Source organism: Rhopalosiphum padi, chromosome 2 (assembly GCF_020882245.1).
Source record: "Rhopalosiphum padi isolate XX-2018 chromosome 2, ASM2088224v1, whole genome shotgun sequence".
Taxonomy (NCBI): Eukaryota; Metazoa; Arthropoda; class Insecta; order Hemiptera; family Aphididae; genus Rhopalosiphum; species Rhopalosiphum padi.
The window spans coordinates 18929566-18953323 of NC_083598.1; the positions used below are offsets into that span (position 1 = coordinate 18929566).

General features: G+C 29.1%; 1 protein-coding gene across 7 annotated transcripts in view; it reads right to left on the minus strand.

Annotated features, from left to right (window-relative positions):
* Positions 1-23758, minus strand: part of LOC132923359 (uncharacterized) — a 185322-nt gene that overhangs the window by 117823 nt on the left and 43741 nt on the right. For 6 of the 7 annotated variants that reach the window (XM_060987310.1, XM_060987309.1, XM_060987307.1 and 3 more), the window contains exons 19-24: positions 22926-23147; positions 21560-21807; positions 19653-19822; positions 19052-19340; positions 17908-18135; positions 17389-17521 (exon numbers count right to left, since the gene is read on the minus strand). In XM_060987310.1, the coding sequence (XP_060843293.1) occupies positions 17389-17521; positions 17908-18135; positions 19052-19340; positions 19653-19822; positions 21560-21807; positions 22926-23147 (1290 nt within the window). The remainder of the gene's footprint in view (positions 1-17388; positions 17522-17907; positions 18136-19051; positions 19341-19652; positions 19823-21559; positions 21808-22925; positions 23148-23758) is intronic. The other variant, XM_060987305.1, reaches the window with a different exon arrangement.

The window sequence follows — 23758 nt, forward strand, 5'->3', positions numbered from 1 at the left end:
TGACATATTTTAACGACAATAAAAATGTTTTGTAGTTTTGTTCTCCATAGTCCATACTATAATACTACAGCAACGTTATTAGATGACTTCCATATTAAATTCGTTTAACCAATTGTTGATTATAGACAATAATAAAAAAAAAAAAAATTATCGCAGATTCAATACATTTTTATTCATACGAACGTGTAATAGTCCGAATCCATCGTATTTCAATGTCGGTATATTTTACAATATACCATCATTTATGTTAAATACAAATATATTATTGTTATTGAATTATTAATGTTATAGCTTAACATGATTCATGGTTTACTACATATTAAAATTATAAATTTCGTCTTAATTATTATGTACACACTAGTTGTAGACAGTAATGTATATATATTATAATTATTATGCATAGTAAAAAAAATTAAACCATGATATTGATAAAAATATTATTATATAGCCTAATATTATTTTATAGCCTTATTAATAACAATAATAACAAAATACACGATAAAAACAGAATGTATTTTTGTATTCAAAATATGAATCATAAACAATATCGTACTTTAACGATTAAAGTGTGATTTATAATGCACAAAATCACGATGTGGGTTTGTATATAAGTTACACTCGTAGTATATTATAGATTATTATACCACAACAATCAGTTAAATTGATAAAAAAATCAAAGCGATTTAATATTTTTAAATTATTTAAATTATGCACATAGACAATAGGGTTCAGAAAACATTTTTCAGATATTTGAAACAATTGAATGGTTATTTCATTATTTGATAATAACACTGCATATTAATATAATGTGTAAATAAAAATTTAAGTACCTACGCTACTCTGCATCATAATATTATTTCGTATAAACCGTTTTTTTAATTTTTTCAATTTAGTTTAAGATTTATTTTATTATATTTTGTAAAAAAAATGCACGTGTATAATATATTTATATAAAATACTCGACAACTAATGCAAATGATTAAAATTATATTATATAATATTAATAATAATTGATTTCATTATAAAAATAATATTTTTATTATAAACATTTATGCTGAGATTGGTAGGTATTTATGATGTCTGTTTAATGTTTATTTAATACGTTTAACCAATTTTAAACATTATAATAACGTCAATTCATGTTCAAGTTCAGTGAAAAAATGTATTACTGTATATACTTTTTTTTTAATCATAATAACATTTCATCGATAGTAAAAATTTGATAGTATAAGTATATATTCTAGATATCTATTATTATTAATTAATTCAAACCAACATGTATGGAATACGCATTTTTTTTAAATATTCTTAAACCTATTTAAACAACATCGAAATATACTAATTGAAAGTTTATCTAGCTTAAGAAATCTATAAATATTTTAGTAGTAAATAATTTATAACATATATAAGTGTAATTATGTTGCAGTTTATATAAATTACTCATCTTGATAACATTCTTCATTAAAAAATTCTTATACATCAAATCTCAAAACCTTAAATAAAAATTTGAATGTCAAATAATACTTTCTACCATTTGGAAAAAAAATCGTTTTTTAAAATAGAAGACGCCTCAAATGTGGTGCGATCGACCGTAGAGTCGATGTACGGAGTGATGTAGGTACGTATTTACAGCTGTATATGGAGTAGGTACTCTTATAAACTGTTCTCAGAAACTAAACTTACGTGTATGGCAACGTCTATAACAATTATATATACATAAGTACAACGACGTTTGTGAACCACGACACGATAGCATACCGATGCCGCATAGTGTGGCGACGGGTTAATAAAATACGCGATGGATATAAATTCATAATAGTACAATACATTATGCTATTTTGTTATATCATATCACTATGAAATGGGCTCAGCAGTCGCTGTAGACGGCTCGCTAAGGATACCAATTACCGCACTTATGGTGCGAGTAACCGCGACCAGCGGTGGCAACAAAAAAATATATATTTATTATATATAATACGAATTTAATGCGTGGTTTTTAATGTCAAACGGTCTGAAATATTGTCGGTCGGAGGCATTGGCGATAAATGCGTATCATGCATTATACATAATATGTACGCGCATTTATACGACACCGTGATTACGGTACAAGACATATAGTAAGAATACATAATATGTGTGTGTGTGTGTGTGTGTTTGTAGTAACGTACATTCAATGATGTGATACTATGCCGCAAAATATCGGATTAGTGGCTTTTCTTATGGGATTTTCTTAATAAGCATGTTAGCCACTTTTTTTTTGTTTGATAATGAACAAAATATTCGATGGGTAAAAAAATATTCGAAAATATTTTTATAAAAAATATTATATCCAAAAAAATATTTTAACACAAAAGTATTAAGTCTGAAAACTATTCAATATGAAAATAAAACACACAAAAAATATTTTACTTGAAAATGATACAGCTGAAAATAAATTGTTTGAAAATAATGGTACAAAACGTATTTTATATTGTTTTATTTACTTTCGGTGTACATATATTATTCAGACAAAAAACTTTTTTTTCAGTGTATTTTTCGAGATTAAATATTTACTATGACCCTTTATTATATCTTCTAAATACATTATCATAGACCTATATTATACATAATATTACAAATCACGTACTCGTATAATACACGTCAAAATTATCCACTAAATAATTTGCAATAGAAAAGGAGGGGTTGTCATTTAAAAACAAAAGTATGTTACACAAAATACTCCATAAATAGTGCAAACAAATTTAACGAATTTTATAATAATATAGTCTTTATGTAAAATATTTAAAAATTCCATAAACATATTTTGTATACCTAACTGTATTATATTGAAGAAGAAAAAAGGTGCGAGTATGCTTTGTAAATCACTCTGCTGTGTACTATAAACTATAAAGTAATAATAATATACTGTCTAATAGTTATACACTAACGAGTAGAATATAATCAAGTATTTCATGCGGAAAACTTAACTGAAGATTTTCTAGACAAATATTTAATACTAATCGGTTTCATCACAAAAATACGTATTTGCGAAAAATTGAGATAAAACTGATAAAAGACCCGGTTCGTCTATGATACGACTTAAAATTTAATAGAAATATTATAAATAGTTGCAATATACGATATATCATTTATTTTTGTTGTTACTCAATAAAGTTTTTATTCAAAGTTATACACAATAATTAATACTTAAGAAAAGAAACATGATACGTTGTCGTTTTATGTGATAGCTTCGTAGTAACTATTCATTACCATCATGACCACATACTTAACTAATAATAGAATAGAGAATATTTAATATTATAAAAGGGACTTAAGCCGAAAGGTTATTTTTTGATACACTTTAAGTCTTAGACATATAATTGAGCGAAATTCCCGTAAATAATTTAAATAAATAAATAAATATAACTATTATAGCCACTGGTATGGCAACTGCATAAAACTATGATACTTCTCGAGAGACGATCTATACAACACTGTAAACCATTTTTTTTTTTTTAATATAGCGTTATTCAAAAATGTTCGTTATCGTCAATGTTAATGCCTTTCTGACAAATTGTATAATGGTGTAATAATAATTTACAAATTAAGGTGCGTACATATGTGTATACTTCAAAATACCAAATATGGTGCGGGTCAATGTATGGTACCATTGCAGCTATATACTGTGTACTCATTGAACGGTAAAAAAGATCAATTAGTATAATATTATCGTGTACTCTCGCCAAAACTCACCCATATTCATATATCAGCCGTGACATTAGTATATAATATTATATTTTATGCTATATCAGAATGTACTGTTCGGAAATTCCACTGAAGGGCTGAACGATTATTTCAAAATATGAAATAAAAAACATAGGCAGACACAACAACATCGCAATGGCTACTTATAAGTTATAACATACAATTTATGGGTTACACGTATAATAGCATGATACAAAGACTGTATAATAAGCAAAACATTTAATGGTTTTTGAAGTATTCGTTCACTTTGTTTTCACGTTTTTATTGTACATGGCGTTAGTAAATGTAATTTAATTTAATTTAAAAACAATTAAATTTTGGTGGCATTTAAAAGGCTACCGTTGTTCTGTGGCGATATGAATTATAAACCATATTTTTGCTTTTACCCATAGATATATTTGCTATGCGAGTTGATGATATTTTTAAAAAAAATGTTTATGAATTAAAAATAAAAATAAAGACTCGAATGAGATATAATCGATTAAATATTACGATAATGGACATAATATATTGTAATTCACGGATAACAATAATATGTCATACCACTACAGTCTACAGCCCTTTACTCACGTAAGTATCTCATATGTGCAGTTCGTAAAAATGGATGACCTACATGTATATTGTACCTACCTATAAATTTTAGTATTTGGCCTCTAAGAAAGACGATCGCGGGCGTCGGCCATTCTCAGCGCGGATGTGCGTCGTATTTTTCCGTCGATACGCTTGAGTTAACGCGTGTTTCTTTGTTTATTTAACATCAATAATGAGCCACACATAAAAATAAAATTAATATATTATATGATAATATCGCGGCCGGACGATGAGTATCATTATATATATAATTAATACGAATCCGTGTGGATAATACATATAGAGTGAGAGATAATTGCTTAAATTAAAAACGCTACTTATTCAGTATAACTTTGGTAAAATATGCGTATTGTAATATATGTATCAAGACGTCTTCGGACTACCCCAAACGCGTGGCCCCACACGTCATCCGAATACGTACACGAACGAAACATATAATATTATACAATTCATGGGCTTGGTAAACAGCCTGAATGATTTTTATTTCACTACCGTGGTTTTTTTTAGTTATTTAAAAAAAATTAGAAAAATTAGTGTGATAAAATTCTGTTTATTATATTAATTATTTAATTAATGGCAAAATTAAATAATATCCAATGGCATATTTAGAGAGATGAAAAAAGGTTCAAATTTCAACCCCCCCCCCCCCAACCGCTTTTACTTTAACCGTATTTAATGAATGATAGATGATGTGTGAGAATTAGACTTCCACATGTTTCTATTTTAGAAGTTCTAACCACGATCCAAGCTTTTCGCTTATCCACAGTTTTTGAAAAATCCTAAATATATGTAGCCCTGAATTACAACCCATTATATCGCGTACTTATATTATATAATATTATAGTAATAATATATTATTACTTAGGTATATTAGAAAAAGACTTCCAAATAGAACAGATTGAATCAGAATGGAAACTGATAAGGAAATACGTGGTTCTTACAGCCGCTCAAAAATATGGTCAACCATATTGAAAGGGCTTATCAGTTCTGTGGTGTTTACCTAAAATTTAACAAGAAATTTTTTCAATAGAATATTTACAATAGACCAGTATTGGTATTAATGTCACCCAGGAACACGGAATTTTTTTATCTTAAGGGATAATACTATAATATGAATAATATGATGTATAATATAATATGGTAGTAAATGTTTTAAATAAAAAGTAGTAATAATTAATTTTATAGATTTATTAATAATAAGAATGGTTAGTTTGAGAGGGAGTTGATTTTAAGGGGTGAAATCGTTAATTTTTTTAATTTGTGTACAAAATAAAACATATTATCACCGAATAGATTCAGTGATAAGCACTTTCAAAATAACGAATTAAAATTTAGGCGGCCACAGTTTCAATTTTGATTTAATCTATTCTATGGTTCAATTTCACCCAATGGTTAACCACATGCAGGACGTATCGTTATATCGAGGATAATTTGAACGTGATAAAAATACTATATTATGACGGTGGAGACATTATTTTGTTCATAATAAGATAATTATTTCATTTCGACAAGGTTTATAACGTGGCATTGTCGTTCTAAACGACATTGTGTATTTCTCTTATCAACGAAAGTCCATTGTCTGTTATGCACCTGTATGTTTTTCATTATAATTAAAAGCTCATGTGTATGGTACGCAACATTTTTCCTCCGCGATATTACTTCACACTTCACACAATATACTTTGTAATTGTTTTTTTTGTATCATACTGACGAGTGACGATTCGATGATTTTCATGCCTCGCAACGTTTTAATAGTAATAATTTTAAGTTATAACACTGCACACCGCAGCACTACAGCAGAGTTACATTTTTCAGTTTGTCGTTAAACATGACAGATTATCGTGTAACTTATTTATTTTAAACTAGTTTGTTTTTAATATAATCACATTTTTTAGCGATCCACTATATACATCGTATTAATCGCCGTTTGAACTTATATTGTATATTATGCGATTTAGACGAGAATAGGATGATCCGAAAAGTAGATTATTGCGAGAAACAGAGGTGTTTTCTAAATCTCTCGTACCTGCAATTATTTTGTTTGAAAATGAAATTATTAGAAATTAATATTGTATACACTTTTATGTTTACAGTCTATTTATTTAATATTGGTTATGTCCGATGGTATAAAATACGCGAACGACAACAATTTAATAAAATATATCGATTGTAACTTGTAAGCAGCTACAAGGGTTACCTATTCCTTTCGGCCACCACTCTGTGCACTCAGTGCCATTCACATTGATAGTTATTCGTGTCTCATACTATTATACACAAAACACGTATCTTATGCAAATCGTTTTCTGAATCTGAATGTATGCCTAATATAACAAATCACACAGCAAACACGCACACACTCGCATTATACGCGTGGTATAAACGATTTATAGTTCGTACTTAGTAATAAATAATAATATATTATTATAGTGCGAACGGACAAACGGTTTATCCTTTACAGTTGACATACGCACAAACTATACGCTACAATAACAATATACAATACATATATAATATACCATGTAATAACTGTATCCCTGTACTAAACTCGAAGTTACCTGCTGGTCAATTTGTCTCCTAATGTATAATAATATATCACTCGGCCACTGCAACTGCAGTTGTACCGTTTGTTTACATCGCACCTATATATATATATATATAATTTATGTAATGTATATTCAACATTTGAATAATGTAAACATATATAATATATACATCATGGTCTTAAACAAGAAAATATGGCTTCGTCCAATTACAACGATTATTATTATAATGTATATACAATTTGGCAGCTGCAATATTTTTGCAAGTGATCATTCATTGATCTAAAAGTTTTGAGTGTATATACTATATAGTATATTTAATGTATTATATAATATCTATAAAGATCATGAATATATATAAATTTTCGGCATTCATGGTCCTATTATATGATATATATATTTTTATATACAGTGCTGTGAACTATTTTCATATTATAAATGTTTGCCTTTAATAATTATTGCTAATAAACCAGAGGCATACCATAACTAAAATGATTTTAATTCGGATCAAGGTTATACACTTTTATAATTAATACAACTAAAACTTAATTAAGAACTATATGTGTTATTTCCGGCTGATTCGAGAAACGTATCTTAAAATTATAAACGCATTAATATTCACATAGTTTTTTTTTATTCATTTTTTCATCTATTACGATTATCGTATAATTTTATAATATCGTATAAACCAGTAGTTTTCAACCTTTTTGGGTCCACAACTCCTTTTGATTTTTAAATAAAATACGTATACTGATACGAATATTGATAATAATAAAAAAAAGTTTAACAGTTTTTTAGTTTCTACTATGAATACGGCAGGCACGTATACAAGGGTGGTTAACTTTAACCCCCCCCCCCGAAATTTTTTTTGTCTACGTGCCTGGGATACGGCTCTCTTGATTATAACCGACAACGTCTCTGGAAGCTCTGATGCACAGATTGAAAATCATTGGTATAAACCTTAGATACCTAATCAATATTATCAGTAATTTAAACCACAAACAAATTACATTTTTTAAGCAATCTACATTTAGTTTGAAATTAAATGCACTAATTGTATATACCTAACACTAGTATTCATGAATACTGCAGTAGGTACCACAATTTGTAAATATATACCTTCGTATACTATATTATAATATATTAATATATACTACTTTATGATGTTTTGTCAAACTGCACTCATTAGTCATTATTTATAGCTAAGCCAAAATTTTTGAATTATACTCTACGGTTAAAAAAAAGTAAGTTTGAATTAATTACACTCAATTAGATTATCATAAAAATACATATTTTTCATACAAATACATAAATAAATAGGTTTTATGTAACAATGACATTTTGCAGATATACGAATGGATATTATAGGAATGGGTAAATACTACGTCATTTATGATATAATATATAATAAGAATTTAATTTAAATATTAAAAATAATTTCTTTCTGATTAAGTACCTATGACGCAGAGTGACAATTTCCCGAAACCGCAACATATTATCATTTGTGAAAATTATTTTATTTATACAAATTACTAGAAATTATTATAATATATAAAATGATTTATTAATTTTATGCAATACTTATATTATGGTATTATATGCTTATGAATTATGATTTTGCGTATAAAATATATTATCTGAACAGTACAGGTACGTCGGTATATCGTTTCGAAAATTACTTTTATTACTTACAGTAAGGTATACATATAGTTGTTCGTCTTGACCCACCTCAGAGATTTATTCATTTTAGGACCACTTGGCAAGTTTACGAGAGTGCATGTTTAAAAATTGTCGTACATCCAGGTATAGTAGAACCTACTAAAGACTAGAGGTAACTCAACACCGTTTGTTTAATGTATTTTTTTAGATAAATTGATTCACTATAATCTATTGATGAAATCTAAAGTGCGCTTACATAACAAACACGATAAAATATACCACACGAAACTAATTTTCACATATACCACTAGAGAAATGTATTCAGTGCCTTTATAAAAATTGTTATAATATTATTAAAACAATCGGTTTGCATTATTACATTTTTTTTTTTACATAATTAAAACTACATATTTATTCGTTTCTGCTTATGTTAGATGTTAGAAAAACTTTATTCTATCTATTATATTATAATGAGATATATTAAAACGTTTCGAGTGTAAAAACATTTAAAATAATGGTTTGGTATAGTCAAAATATTATATTTTAAATTAAGAAACTACGACAAATATACTTGATCCACTTAGACGTCATTATAGAATAAACGCATTTTACACAAATACGACATTAGTTATACACTGCACAGTGTTTTGCTAATACGTATTTGTCCACGTAAAAACTTTAAGGAAACGCAAACGGCAAACATGAAACTATATTATTCAAGATCCTTAACGGAATCACAATATTATATATATTTACGGTCGGGTCATCGAACTCGAAAACCTTTTCAACTCAGACCACTATCTTGCCTATTAAAGTATTTATACAGTATATTTTTAAGTATATTACTCGAAAAACGCAATAGTCAAATTAATTTTTATCCCTCCTCCCACTCAGATGTGAATAACGTATGTTATGTAATGTGGTATAATATACGTTTTAAATCAGTAATATTATAATCGATGGCAATACGAACGGTTCGCGAATAGACATGCGTTACCAATACTCTTCTATCTACCTGCTTACTATTAAACCGCTTCGTTTACTTACAATAATAATATCACACGCCGTCCGATCGGCTCGCAAGTAGTGTAATAATAAAAGTTGCTCTGGCGGCGGCAGTGTGAGAGGATTAATGTATACGAGTATATTTTATGCGAACGCCATTTAGTCGTGTGAAACGCGTGTGACTGGAAAAAAATTATATTTATATACGCTTCATGAAATAAATTAAATCGCATGGTGACACGTCGTAAAGTCGTCCATGTCGTGGTCCTCAATAGTTCAATATATACAGAGTGGTTCTTTTAAAGGAAAATAATCTCGTTAACCCCATTGATTTTTCTGAGTTTTAGTACTATAATACCATTTTAAAAAAAAAATAATCTAATTTTTTACTATTATATTTTTAATAAAGGATTTTAATCGGATTAGATATCATGAACTGCAATGCGTGCTATTCTGAAATAATAAAATGTAATCGTGCGAAATAAAACAATATTACTATGTTGTTCGGTATTCGAATGTGGGTACTCGTCAAAAATTTCGTGAGTTTTGTTCTTCCCATTTAGCTGAATACAACATTTAGAAAAAAAACAAAAACATAGTTAACCGTTTAAAAAAAAATGTTAGTAGCTTAAGAAAAATGGTTTGACAAAAAATTGCAAACAAAATTAAATGTGTAGTATTACAAGTACCCTGTATCGCAAACCGTATAAAAGTTGAAACGATTTTTGCCCTTTACTGCGGTAGCGGCGTGTATATATAGCAATAATAATAATATAAAAAAATTATCGCAGTTGCACCGTACCTATATTATGTAGTACACTGTAATAATATAGGTAGCAATGATGACGGTGATGATGATGATAATTATAACGGGATAATGCTACACGACCGAAGCGATAACTCCACAACGATCTAACACCTGTATATTGTATATATTATCATTCGAACGCGTTAGAAAATCACGCGACGAATAAAATGAAAGGTGTGCAGTTGGTGGGTTATGAAGAAGGGAAGAGTGGAGAAACAATGTATAAAGCACGCGTATTAATGGTCTTATATAGGATATTATAAATTATTGCACGCGCTCGGTTTGCCCGGCGGGATCATTTCATGTTGCCACCGTTTAATGGACTCCCGCCCGATGCTTAATGAGATTGAGTGATTAAAATCTCGTAGAAAAAAAAACCAATAATAATAATAATAATAATATAAACCACAAATCGTTTTATAACGCGACGGCTACACCCGAGGGCTCAGTTTGTCCCGCGTCGGCGATTCAAACTAATAATAACACAATGTTAATAATATCACAGAACAATATAATTTATTAAATTTATTTTATATTTTAATAAATCTTAGTAAAATGAACAAGTGCTACTTTAATATTATTATTTGATATTGGTTTATTGTTAAAATAAATAAATAAAATAATTATAACAATATATTGTTCTGTGATAATATTGATAATATCAAAACTTTTGATGCAATATTATATTTTATTTCCCACCTACTCAGAACGCCACGCAGTGTGCATATACGTATTTAATATTTACATACTACAGACGTTAAGACGTAATATTATACGTACGGATCATATAGCATAAAATAATATATAATAATGTTCGTTGTGATGCGGCGAACGGATTTTATGTAATAATTTGCAAGTACAATAGAGAATATGATAAAATTAGATCACTAGTTAGTAGTTATCTTTCAAACCCATACATGGCAGCGAACGCTGTAAAAGAAACGTCATGAGATATAGCCCGCGTATGTATAATATATGCTCAAAACAATGTGATATATAATATTATTTGAGAAATCCTCGGCCAGAATTTGTCGTATAATACTCAAATGCCAAGAATTGCTTTAACCATAATAGTAACGAAAAATACGTGTTTATAGTACATATTATATATTTTATAATATAATATACTATAATAATAGCGTACCATGCTATAACATACGTCACGAGAACAAACAACTGCATATATGAATTACATAGATGTACTGTGTACTATGTCCATTATACCTACATGTTATTATACATATTTTTACTAATTTTTAATTTTACTTTTTAAAGTCTTTTTCTGAAAATTTTGGTCGAATAGTTAATATATTTTAGTTATAAAAAGAATTGAATGTTTAACATGTATTATTTTGCAATGACTTAGATAATACAACAACATAGATTTTCCAAAACATTGATAGGTATTTATTATTTTCTAGATGATGAGTGTTTAAAAAATCGCCTTGTATTCCACATAACATAGATAAGCAATCACTTACAAACAAGAAGATTTTTAAATGTTGAAAAACTAATCAAAATAAAATTATTAACAAATATTTTAAATCCTATGTATATTGTATATACAGTTGATATATTTAGTATTCATTGAAATGATCTGTTCCGTTCCGTCGTTTAAAATTAACTTATTTAGCGATAGACAACTAAGTGGTTTCAATGTTTCATACCATACGTCTATTATTGTATTGTTACTTACATAGTAACGCACTAGTCGCTTATTATATGTACCGCAATTTATATGTCATTACTCATAACACGAATAATTTCGGTGAACAGATATCATCCAGAAATGCAGCATCTATGTACACATAATATTCTACCTCTTTTTAATATGACGTATACAGATTGGCGTAAGTAAAGTTATTTTTGTGTAAAATTCATAATACAATAACAATAACAACTTGTGATATACTCGTAATAATGTATAATATTATAAATAGGTACCTAATTATTATTATATTATTATGCTGGATTGCTGGATAGTCCCGTGGATGTAAAAGACATGCTAGGTACATATAAGTACGTATAAGCGACGAACAAAAATAATATAAAAAATTTCAGAAATATAATTCGTTCGATTATGATAAAAATTGCATAATATTACGAATGCGGACAACACGTATAAAATATCCATATACCTACATCGTATAAACGCCTCGTCGATTGCGGATGCCGATGATAGTGATTGTAGGTACGTGTGTGTTAATACTATTATTTTGATTTTTTTTATTATTATTCTCTCTCGTGTACGTACAACTCTATAATATAAGATAGTAACTACATGCAAATCAAAAAGGTATAAGCTCGCGATCGCTTCATCCATTTTTCGATTGCGAATATTAAGCATCGCTGCTGTAGAACAATGGACGCGCATATTATTATACAACAATCGCAATATATCGTAATAAAAAAATAAAATTATAACAATAATAATAGTAATCATTATCATTATGGTCGATGGCATCTCGGATTGTAGTACCTAAACCGTTCACGAATTTCATCACGTTTGCCGATTTTCGAAACGGACACGACGCGACAATTAATTTATTGTTATATTATAACGACGTGCGCGCGTGCACTCTCGTGTATATAAATATATAATAATATATAGTATATACATTTAAACAATAAAAAATAATCGATTTGCTGCACTACACACTACACGCGCAATATAATGTTTATATCGTTTTATTGTCATTACGTCTTGTATTGTTTTGGTTTTTAAAATTTAATCGCGGGACGTTTAATTTTTTTTTTTTGACATTCGCGTGTGTATACCCTATATAGGTATGTGTTACATCCGGTTAGCGGCCGTATGGCGCCTGATTTATGATTTTTAGTGCACGTGTATACAATAACAAAAATATACAATGCCTATACTATAAACATACGGAGTGATTTACTAAGCATATTATCATCCTCATTATTCTTTAATTATGCATTTATTCAATTTATGATTTTTTAAATTAGTTTTTTAAATCTATTCCCGCATACCTTCATAAAAACAATTTTTTTGCGCCACATCTATGTAAGGTTCTTACAGTAAATTCTTAAGCAAATTTTTTTTTGATAAGTTTAATTTAAACAAATAGTTTCTCAGATATTAAACTGTGTTCTATAAGAATAATATTCCATATAACACCCTAACAGACTTGCAATTTATATTAATATAATATAATATAGGTTTAGAAGTTACAAGGGTCATAATGATTTGAAAAATTATGGTAAGTAAATTGCATCTATTAACATTTAGTAACACTAGACTATAGCTGGATAACATAACAAAGTAATTAATTTAATGTCTCATTAAATTATGTTTAAATCCATTAGCATATTCAGTAAATTTTTGTATAACCATATAAATATTAAGTCTTATTTATATTTTATACAAAAAATAAAACCATTATTAAAGAGAATCATCCTAAGTACAAAAAATTCAACAAATAAGAAACTACTTTTTATAATTTTGATTCGTGAACATCAACATTTAAAAAAACCTATTCAGCTTAAACATTTACAGATGAAATAATGGTAAAGGAAAAAAGCTGTATCGTCACGTCTTAAGGTATAAAAATCTTTAACCACCTGGTATAGTGGTATACATAAGTATATTTAACAATAACCCTGTGTATATGCAAAATAATATGATATTTAGTTACTACATATATATATTACTATATCTAAATTTGTTGAATTTGTTTTGTTCTCTAAACAAATGAACGTGCGCGTAATTTCCATCGTCTCCATTCGCTTCAAGGATAACACGTACATAATACCTATAAGTTTCTACCACAAGGCGGTTAATTCGATCAATTTTTATTATACATATATAATATACTATTAAATATGTAAAAAGTATTATACAATTAGAGGTTTAAACCTTAAGAATTTTAATTTCCGTCAACCAAATAACCAATGGGAGAGGTCCAGACCTAAACCCCTCCCCCCCTGTGGTACACACCTGTGTAATCTTATACCTACAACAATTAATATGCCCCGCAAATAATTCTAGCCCTTCACAAAAGTTAAAAACTAATTGTGCCTAAAGTCAATATCAATGAAATGCTGAAAGGGTTTCTACGAGACTAAAAAAGAATAGTAAATTACAAATTACCTATAAGTAAACCTATAAACATTGTGAATATACTGTGATTGGATATCATTATAATAGATAGATAAAAAGTTTGATGATTAATAAGTCACTAATCCTGCTTTACCTAATTTAATTTTAATTTTTTTTTCGTAAATACGGTAAAAGAGATGCTCTTATAGTCATAAATTGAATTTAAAAAACGGCATTAAATATTCGTACTCCATCATGGACTTTGGTTACTTTCCAATTAATTCACATAGTTAGGTACTATACAATATACTGCATTATAATAGCTGTTAACTGCAGCGTTTGCACATTATAATATTTATACGTCTTGTTGCACAACAATGTTATGAGCTGTTATCGTCCGTTATTATCGTAGTCGGAATTCAATCTAAATTCTGTTTACATTTCCGCGCACGATATCGCCTCGATAAGTATAATAATACAATAATAACAACACGTTTATACAAGTGGCGCAAGTCATGTCACGTGCATGCTTGCTTAAGTCTCAAATGCAGCACGTCATGCACCAGCGGCTGACGGCTTTTTTGACATTTACTATGCCGTACATACCGCAAAATCATTTCGTTTCGACAGACTTTGTGCTCGACAGCCGCGGCATATCCTATTTGATATCACTATAAAAAAAAAATAGCTCCGATGGTAATATTATTATAATGTTGTCGTATAATGTCGTCTATATGTATTAGGTATTATGGATAATGTTATATTATTATTATATAGATATGGCCGATATGGGCACCTCGCATTATAATGCGCGGTACGACGGCCGGATACCACGGCGGCGGCGGTTTTCGAACGGTCAGAAATCTGGTTTCGCAATAATAATAATTATCATAATAATAATATATGGCCACGGTTCCAAATATGGGCCCAATTAACAATATATTACCCGGGTAATTGTGCGGCCGGTCGATGACGATGACGACGACGACGAGAGACGCGTAGCTTTCAGCGCGAGTCGTTATTTTCATGCGATTTCGTGCGTTCCCTGCGGAGAGCCGCCATCGAACGAAACGTATTTATTCCTAATTTATAATCTAATGATACAGGTACCGGCGTAATAGGTAAGTCTTATTATTATTATTAGCTGGTATTATAATATCGCGGCTCACACGGTTACTATATAATATAATATAATACGCTACTACAGTAGCGGCGGCGGCTGCGGTGACAGCGGCAAACAACAATGCTTGCTCGCGCGCGGTCTTCGGTGCCGCGGGAAAACATGACTTTGTCTAACGGTCCGTATAAATTCGCATATAAAATATCATAATGCAGCATATTATTATTATAATATATACCTAGTTATCGGTAAGTACCTACCGATATATATATTATAGATACCTATATAATATATATATGTGTGTGTATTACATAGCTTAAAGCTACGCGCGCCGTTGACTCGGATAATACATTAATATATTAAGTTTTGCCAGAAAAGGACATTTCGTTCGCGGACCTGGCATTTGGTTCTGTGCTGTAGGCGGCATCACTCGAAAACGAGTGTAACGGTGAGGCGACTAGACTGTTTTATTTTATGTTTTCGAAAACATGACTATGGATTTCCTGAACGACGAACGAGTAAATATTGTAATATGACGAATGACGATGATGCCATGCATTATATATAAGACTCATTTTACAACATCGCAAATTTAGTGACTTCCTTGTAGGTAGTTTCTATAAACTCTTTTCATTATACTTATTTTAACTGTATGGCATTTATAAGACTTTTATAAAATACAGGTGATCTATACAATTCACGAATTATTTTAGTTAATATTTATATTTTGTGACTCATAATGATAAAAAAAATATTATAAAATATTACAAGACTTATTTAATGTAGCCCTACATATAAAATACTACGATTAACACAACATATTTGCTGCTCCTCGCAACATCATAATTGATATACATTGTATAAAAAAAAGGAAAACGTAATGTGCTGCTCGATATTTTCTTCATTGTGTAAAAAAACATTGAAACATGTTTTTAAAATTATAATTATAAAACATATGTATAAACGAGGCTTCTATACTAAAGCAATAATTTTAATCATCGGTCGCTATATAAGGCTAAACTTATGAAAAATCCTACTATGGAAAAAAATTGTATCTAAATAATTATGAATTTGTTATTTTTTTTTTTAATTTTATTTGTGTTACTATGATAACGTAATTATATTATTTATCGGTTGCTAAAACCAACTTAGATACTATAACGTTAAATTATGACGTTATAATTATATTAATGATTAATTTTTTTGGTTGGCATGTCCAAACGGTTAGGAAATAAATCAGTCAGAAACTTACAAAATGCGTTGAAAATAAAGTTTTTTACTGTTTGTGTGTAAAGATAGAATATTTTTCAATTTATTTAAACAATATGAAATTGAATTAAGTAAATTTCAATTTTTTTTAAGATTATTATTAATTAATATAATTATACCCATTTCTGAACTTATTAGTTGAAGACCACTGCCGTACGATATATTAAGATACAAACAACAGACATTACAATATGTATAACATGAGTCATATATATACAAATAAATGTAAACATTAGTTCAGTGATGTTACAATTTGAATTATTGTAGCAAGTACGCACATTCTACTCTTAAAATGCAGTAAATAATTATATGATAATAGGTATAATACAAAATACCTATGTCTTAATATTACAATTTATAATATATTATATTATTATGTGTATTGAGAAAGTTTCTCTATGCAATTAAATATAATAATATGTTGACGTGACTTGCTAACGCATTGGTAATTTGTATTAAAATGTACATCATTTTATCAAAAATATTATGAATCATAAAAAACCTATGGTATTTTTTCCTATTATAATCATATAAGTATCATAATATCCAGTGTATAGCAAATAATGTAAATTATAATAATGAATCTTACCTTTAAACCGTCCCTGAGCCACGTAATTTTCGGTAAAGGATCACCCACGATCTCTGAATCGATAATTACTTCTTGGCCTTCTTCGACTTCTTGAAATTTTGGTTTTACGACGAATTTTGGTTTTTTTGAATATCTATTCGAGATGTAATTATTAGATTGATATTATGTTATCTTGTGTAGTATTTTAAAAATAATGACAGCAGTGTTCACAATACAGTTAATATTTAAGTTAGATATATTGAAAAAATATATAAATATATAGAATTATTTTTTTAATAAACGACATAATTTTTACAACAATTAAATGATCAGATATTTTTTATATAAAAAGTTGGATATTTGAAATAGGTTTTGATAAATTTTCTTATCTATATATTTCATCAAATAAAAATGAAATGACCAATGATTTAAAATTTGAACTGATATTTGAACACACTGTAGAGACCAGTAAATGATTCATGATGTATCACATAAAGTGCCTACCCCCTGGATATATAAATTTTATTATATTTTACTCACAAATGATTAATCAAAGAGATCTGTTCCATTCCCGTGTCGTTATGTTCACGTTCCACTACATTGACATCGCACCGACTTTCTACCGTACCTGTGTCATTAGATACCCTTAACATATAAGTACCCGAATCCCGAATTGTTACACACGCTATCCTAAGTTCTAGATTTCCGTCGTGATCAGTAATAATGTCTACCCTCCGTCCGTTTCTTAATTGAACACCGTCTCTGAACCTATAAATAAAAATTAAACAAATTTTATTTAATTATTTATATCAAAACACGTAAAATAATTTAGTTGTTATGATAATACTCGTAATATACAATAACTATACTTTTTAATTGTTTATGTTTGTATACAGGTTTCTCGTATGCATATCGTATTTTTTGTGATGTTAAAAATCATTACAATACGGTCTATCAGGTTTAAGTTTAAAATTAAATGAATTCTAACATGAGTAATTATATGTTATTATTACTCCGCTAATAGATGTATTGCAGTAGTAGTTAGCGAAATTGGACTTACTCTGGGCGCAGTGTTTTTGAAATTTCAGTCTATATTTATTAAATATTAACCAAATAGTCATTAAGGCGAAGAGGACGAGAATAAAATATGTATTTTAATACGTCTAAATTAATAAATAATAGAAATATAATAATATACAGACATTTAATAATAAACAAATAGGTATATAATTAATAAATATTGAAATTAAATTTTTAAAAATTTAAAGTAAATGGAGTAATTAAGCTAGGTGTATACTTATATAAATATTCATTATTATTTACAAATTACGAATTCATTGTATTCACTAAATTGTACATACTAATAAACCATGTTAAATCAGATGTGAATCAATACAAACATTAAGATATTTATCCAACTATGTATTTTAATTTAACCTATATTAACCGATGTAGTGAATTTAGTATACACATTTTTCCTTGTGTTATTACTTACTAATTGGTGCCAGGTGTGTTTGAGTCAATTAGTTGAATGATTCAATTAACTAATAAATCATCCATCAACCGATGACTACCTTGACTGCAAATATTAAGAACCTAAATGCTAAATCTTATCTAATCTAGCCCATATTAGATTTAAATTCTGGCACATAAAAATTATTGATAAAAATTATTGGATACTCACCATTCTACTTTGACGGGACGGAACGCATCGATTTGTGCGCTCAAAACGATCGAGTCCACAGCTTTGCTGGTTGTTGGCAGACCGAAAATGAACGTAGGTACTGCTGGATCGGTTCGGTTCTTGTTGAACACTTCCAGAACGCACCGAGTGGATGCCTTTCCGATCGCGTTGGATGCCACCGCCGCGTAAGCACCGCTGTCGTCGTATTTGACTCCGGTCAGTTCCAGGGTGTAAAAGTCGTCCGAATCGTCCCTGACTGGCGGTTTCCTGTCGCCCTCCGTTCCACCTACTAAAAAAAGATGCAAAAGCGTCATCATATTTATATATAAATATATAATTATTTAGTAGCTCTAAAATTATCTGAATTGCGAAGAACGCATTATTTGCCGTAAAATTTAATATTATATAATATTATTATAATATAATAATATTTAATGATAATTTTAATATTTTTGGGTGGAGTATTACCAATGAGAGGTTTATTAGCTGATCTTATCACGCAAAGACTTCAAGACGATTTTGTCACATTAAAATTTTTTGTTGATTTTCGATTATTTTGAAAATCAACAAAAATTGAAACACAAGAGAAAAATGTACGTACCCGAAAAGTCTAATGGTTGACCGTCCTTGTACCACAAAACCAACGGCACGGGCAACCCGTTTACTTGACACGATAATCGGACCGTAGAGTTTATTTCCACTCTGCGGTCAATCAGATGTTTGGTGAACACCGGCGCTGACTCCTTAAAATTGTTGTTTTTCATCAAACACCTGTAACAATAGATAATGTAGCACAATATACAACAATATATTTTGTCTAAACACAAATACGTTATATAGAATTGAATTAAAAAATTGTCTAGCTCATGTCATAATCACGTAAAAATTATTATATTATCGTTCTTTATAAAATTGTTATCTATTTATGTTCGTAATTTATTGGTTGAACTGTACAGATGAAATTAACAACTCTATAAACTTAAGATGCGCACTCTATAGCTTCATAAATTGAAATTTTTATCCTCTCATATTTTTCGCCAAAATTATTTTCACCTACTGAGCTAATCATTGCTGATCCTGCAAGTGTATTAAATACGATATATATAAGTAAATAACAGTTTGATCACAGTAAGTATGTATATAATATTATAGTAAAATATATCAATCGCATGAATGAAAATGACGAAATAATTAACACAACAACAGAACAAATGGAGATTACAAGAGGTTGTCACATAATCAAATAATTTTAAAGATTGAATGAAATGTCTAAAAGTCCACAGAGAGCGATTACCCCGAATATGTTTCACGGGAACAAAAGACCAGCTTCTGAGGCGAAATCTCGGTTCGTATTATTTGACCGAATAATATTCGTTAATTACAAACAATTTGTGTGTTCAAATAGCTGTGATTAAATTTCATTGTTGTGTCCAAAGTATTTGACGTACACATATTATATAACACGGCTGGGTAGAATTCAGTTCATAGCACCTATAATGCAACTATACTATTACAATATAAGCATTAACCAATTGGTCGTCCTTGCATGTAAATCATCTCTAGTATCGTATTTTTATTTGTTGCTGCGTTCCAAATATTTTCGACACGTCGAAGGGCACACGATTTTTCGCATAAACTATTTTAACACTTTTTTTCGTTTCAACACGTTAACAATATAATAATATTACATTCAAGTCTAGTGCACGCGACCACGGCGCAATATTGAACGCATAAACAACAGAGATTACACACATATATAATATATAAAATCAATAACTTACAAATCCGCAATTAATTATATTGTGTTTTAATAAATAATAATAACTCACTACATTGAATAATATCTGTAGAAGAAATTAAATTCGATAAAATATTTGTGAATCAAGTGGTCATTGGACATTTCATTATACTGTCTGTTTGTAGTTTGTATGTTATCGTGTAATGTACTAATGTATATAATATTATTATATCAATAACTATTTGAAAATATTTTAATAATACCCCATTAATGAAAACTATTACAACCATCTGGCATCTATTACATTATTATAATTCAGTTTATCTGTTTTTTGTTTTTTGTTTGTCAATTTTCAACTGTGTTGTATTTAATCGCTATATCTACTGTGTATACTGTTTTACTGTTCTATTGGGCATCTTGCCCGTTAAATAATTTAATAAATAAATAGTTTATACAATATATATACCAAAATCAAAAATGACCTAATTCCTTTTTTTATGTTATATTTCAGTTTTACAGATATTATAATAATATGATTATTTTGGATGATGAGTCAAACATAAAATTAACATTACGAAAACAAAATTAGATAATAATTTGGATTACCTAATCTTACACTTAATACTTATAAAGTGTATAAAAATACATATAGTGAAAATGCTTTATATACTTAATAAAAATATCAATTTTTAAATATCATAAGCCTCACGCTGTTTTGGTTGGAGGGAAATTTAATAATATTTATATATATTGTATCGTTTTGTACTCACCCTTGGAGTCTCCGTTCCGCCTCCACGATTCTGCGGTTGGCTATCACTTGGACGACGGTCAACGTGCACACTCTCCCCTGATCGTTAACAGCTTCGCAAGAGTAGCGACCCGCATCCTCTTCTGCCGCATCCTCGATCGTCAAAGTACACTTTCCTGTGTCCGTGCGCCGGACCGCATGTCTGTCCGACGCTAGCAACGGTTCGCCGTCTTTAAACCACGTCACCCGCGGCTCCGGAATACCTCGAACCTGTCAAATGTGTATTCCAATCGTCAGTAAACGTCATCCAAAAAATCATCGTTTTATATTATAATAATTCAATACATTCAAATTATATAAACGCGTTTTTTTTGCTTTTATCATACATATTAAAAGTATGCACTTTGAGGTCATTAATATTTAATAATATTGTATCTAATCATTCTAATTAAAACCGAAATCAAGTTAATACTTTCTTTCAGAAAAAAATTGTTTAGTATTTTTTTTTTTTGGTCCATTTTGAATATTATGCTTATCAAGACGTATGGTAACTGGTAAGTATTTAATGCACTGTCATAAATCGTTAATTGGTACATTTAACTTTGAAAAGTTCTTAGATGTTTTTATATGTCATAACGAAATTTTTCGGTACTATTAATTAATAACGATGTGGAATTAAATTATTTGTATTTTAAATTTTACATAATATCTAAGTATACCAACGTCAATGTACTCGGTACAATTATTGTTCTAATTGATATTAATTGTTCAACATAATCATTGGCCAGTCGTATAATACGGTTAAACGACAGAAAAAACGACAATCACAATTTCCCTTTACTTCGTGCCAACCACGTTGATACGTCTCGGATGGCCAACATTAAAGTATTCCGTGCCATCGGACACCCCCACCACGGTTTAGTGTTATTTAACTGTATAAAAATATTACTACCACGGTGGTAAAAATAAAGTGATGTGAATTCTTTCGATGACAATAATAATAGTAATAATTCGCGTAGGTACAAAAAAACATAGCGCGTTATGATAACATTTATTTATTTATATTATGCACAAACTAAAGCTTTTAACTGAGATAATTTATTGACGTTCGGAAAAATCACGAGTACTATGCACAGCTGGTATAATATGCACGTAGTTATCAGGACCTAAATCCGAATTTCTTCGTAACTATATATTACATATTATGTTTTAATGTTTTACGGTAAGTACTATCTCGACATCGTCCCGCACGGCCGCGCGTAATGATAAAAATTATTATAATTACACAATAAGACCAATACATTTACGTACATGATGATACGTTGTATTTTCAAAATATTGTTAACCTAATATATCTCATAAAAATAACGGAAATTTGTAATTCTTACGTGACATTGTAAAGTTGCACTGTGACGCAGTAAAACTCTGGTTTGCCCAGGTAACGGTTGACGGAATTCCGGTAGACATTTTGGTTCGAACACGTCCACGTATCCCTTAGCAGCCACCGACTGGCTCCATCCGAATCTGTTGCGAGCTGCCACTCGGAATTGGTACCGGTAACCGGGTTTCAGGTTATAAACGTCTATGGTGTTGGTAGGAGTCATGCCAACCTGCGCGGAATATATAACGCGTGGATATTATGATATAGAAACCTGATTGAAAATAAGCGTGAACGTAAATAAGGGAATAAATATTAAAGGGTAATAATATAGCGTTATAACTTTATAAGTGCACACATTGAATTATCAAATCTGTAGGTCATATTTCTATAAATCATGTTGATTACAACGTCTATCAATTCCATTTACATAGTATAGCAGAAAATAAAAAAATATTTAATAATAACTATAGTTATGTATACATGTAACTTTTCATATACCTACTAACAGGAATTACTGTTTTTACAAAATTAAATAAAATTGTCATTTTCATAACAGTGATTTACTCGCTAGATGAATGTATAAGAATATTTATAATTTTCATTTTTTTTTTAATTTAAATAATTATCAAAAATTGTTATTATAAATATTATTTCCATTTAATACATTTTGTTTTTAATGATTTTATATTTGATCTCTTCTTTTTTTATTATATTTTATAAATTAATTTGTATTTTTAATACACGATTCAATATATTTAATTCAATACATGTGAAACCAAAATATAAGAAGTTGTGTTTTAGAGAACTGTTAGCCAAGTTTGAATTGAACGCAATTCTTAT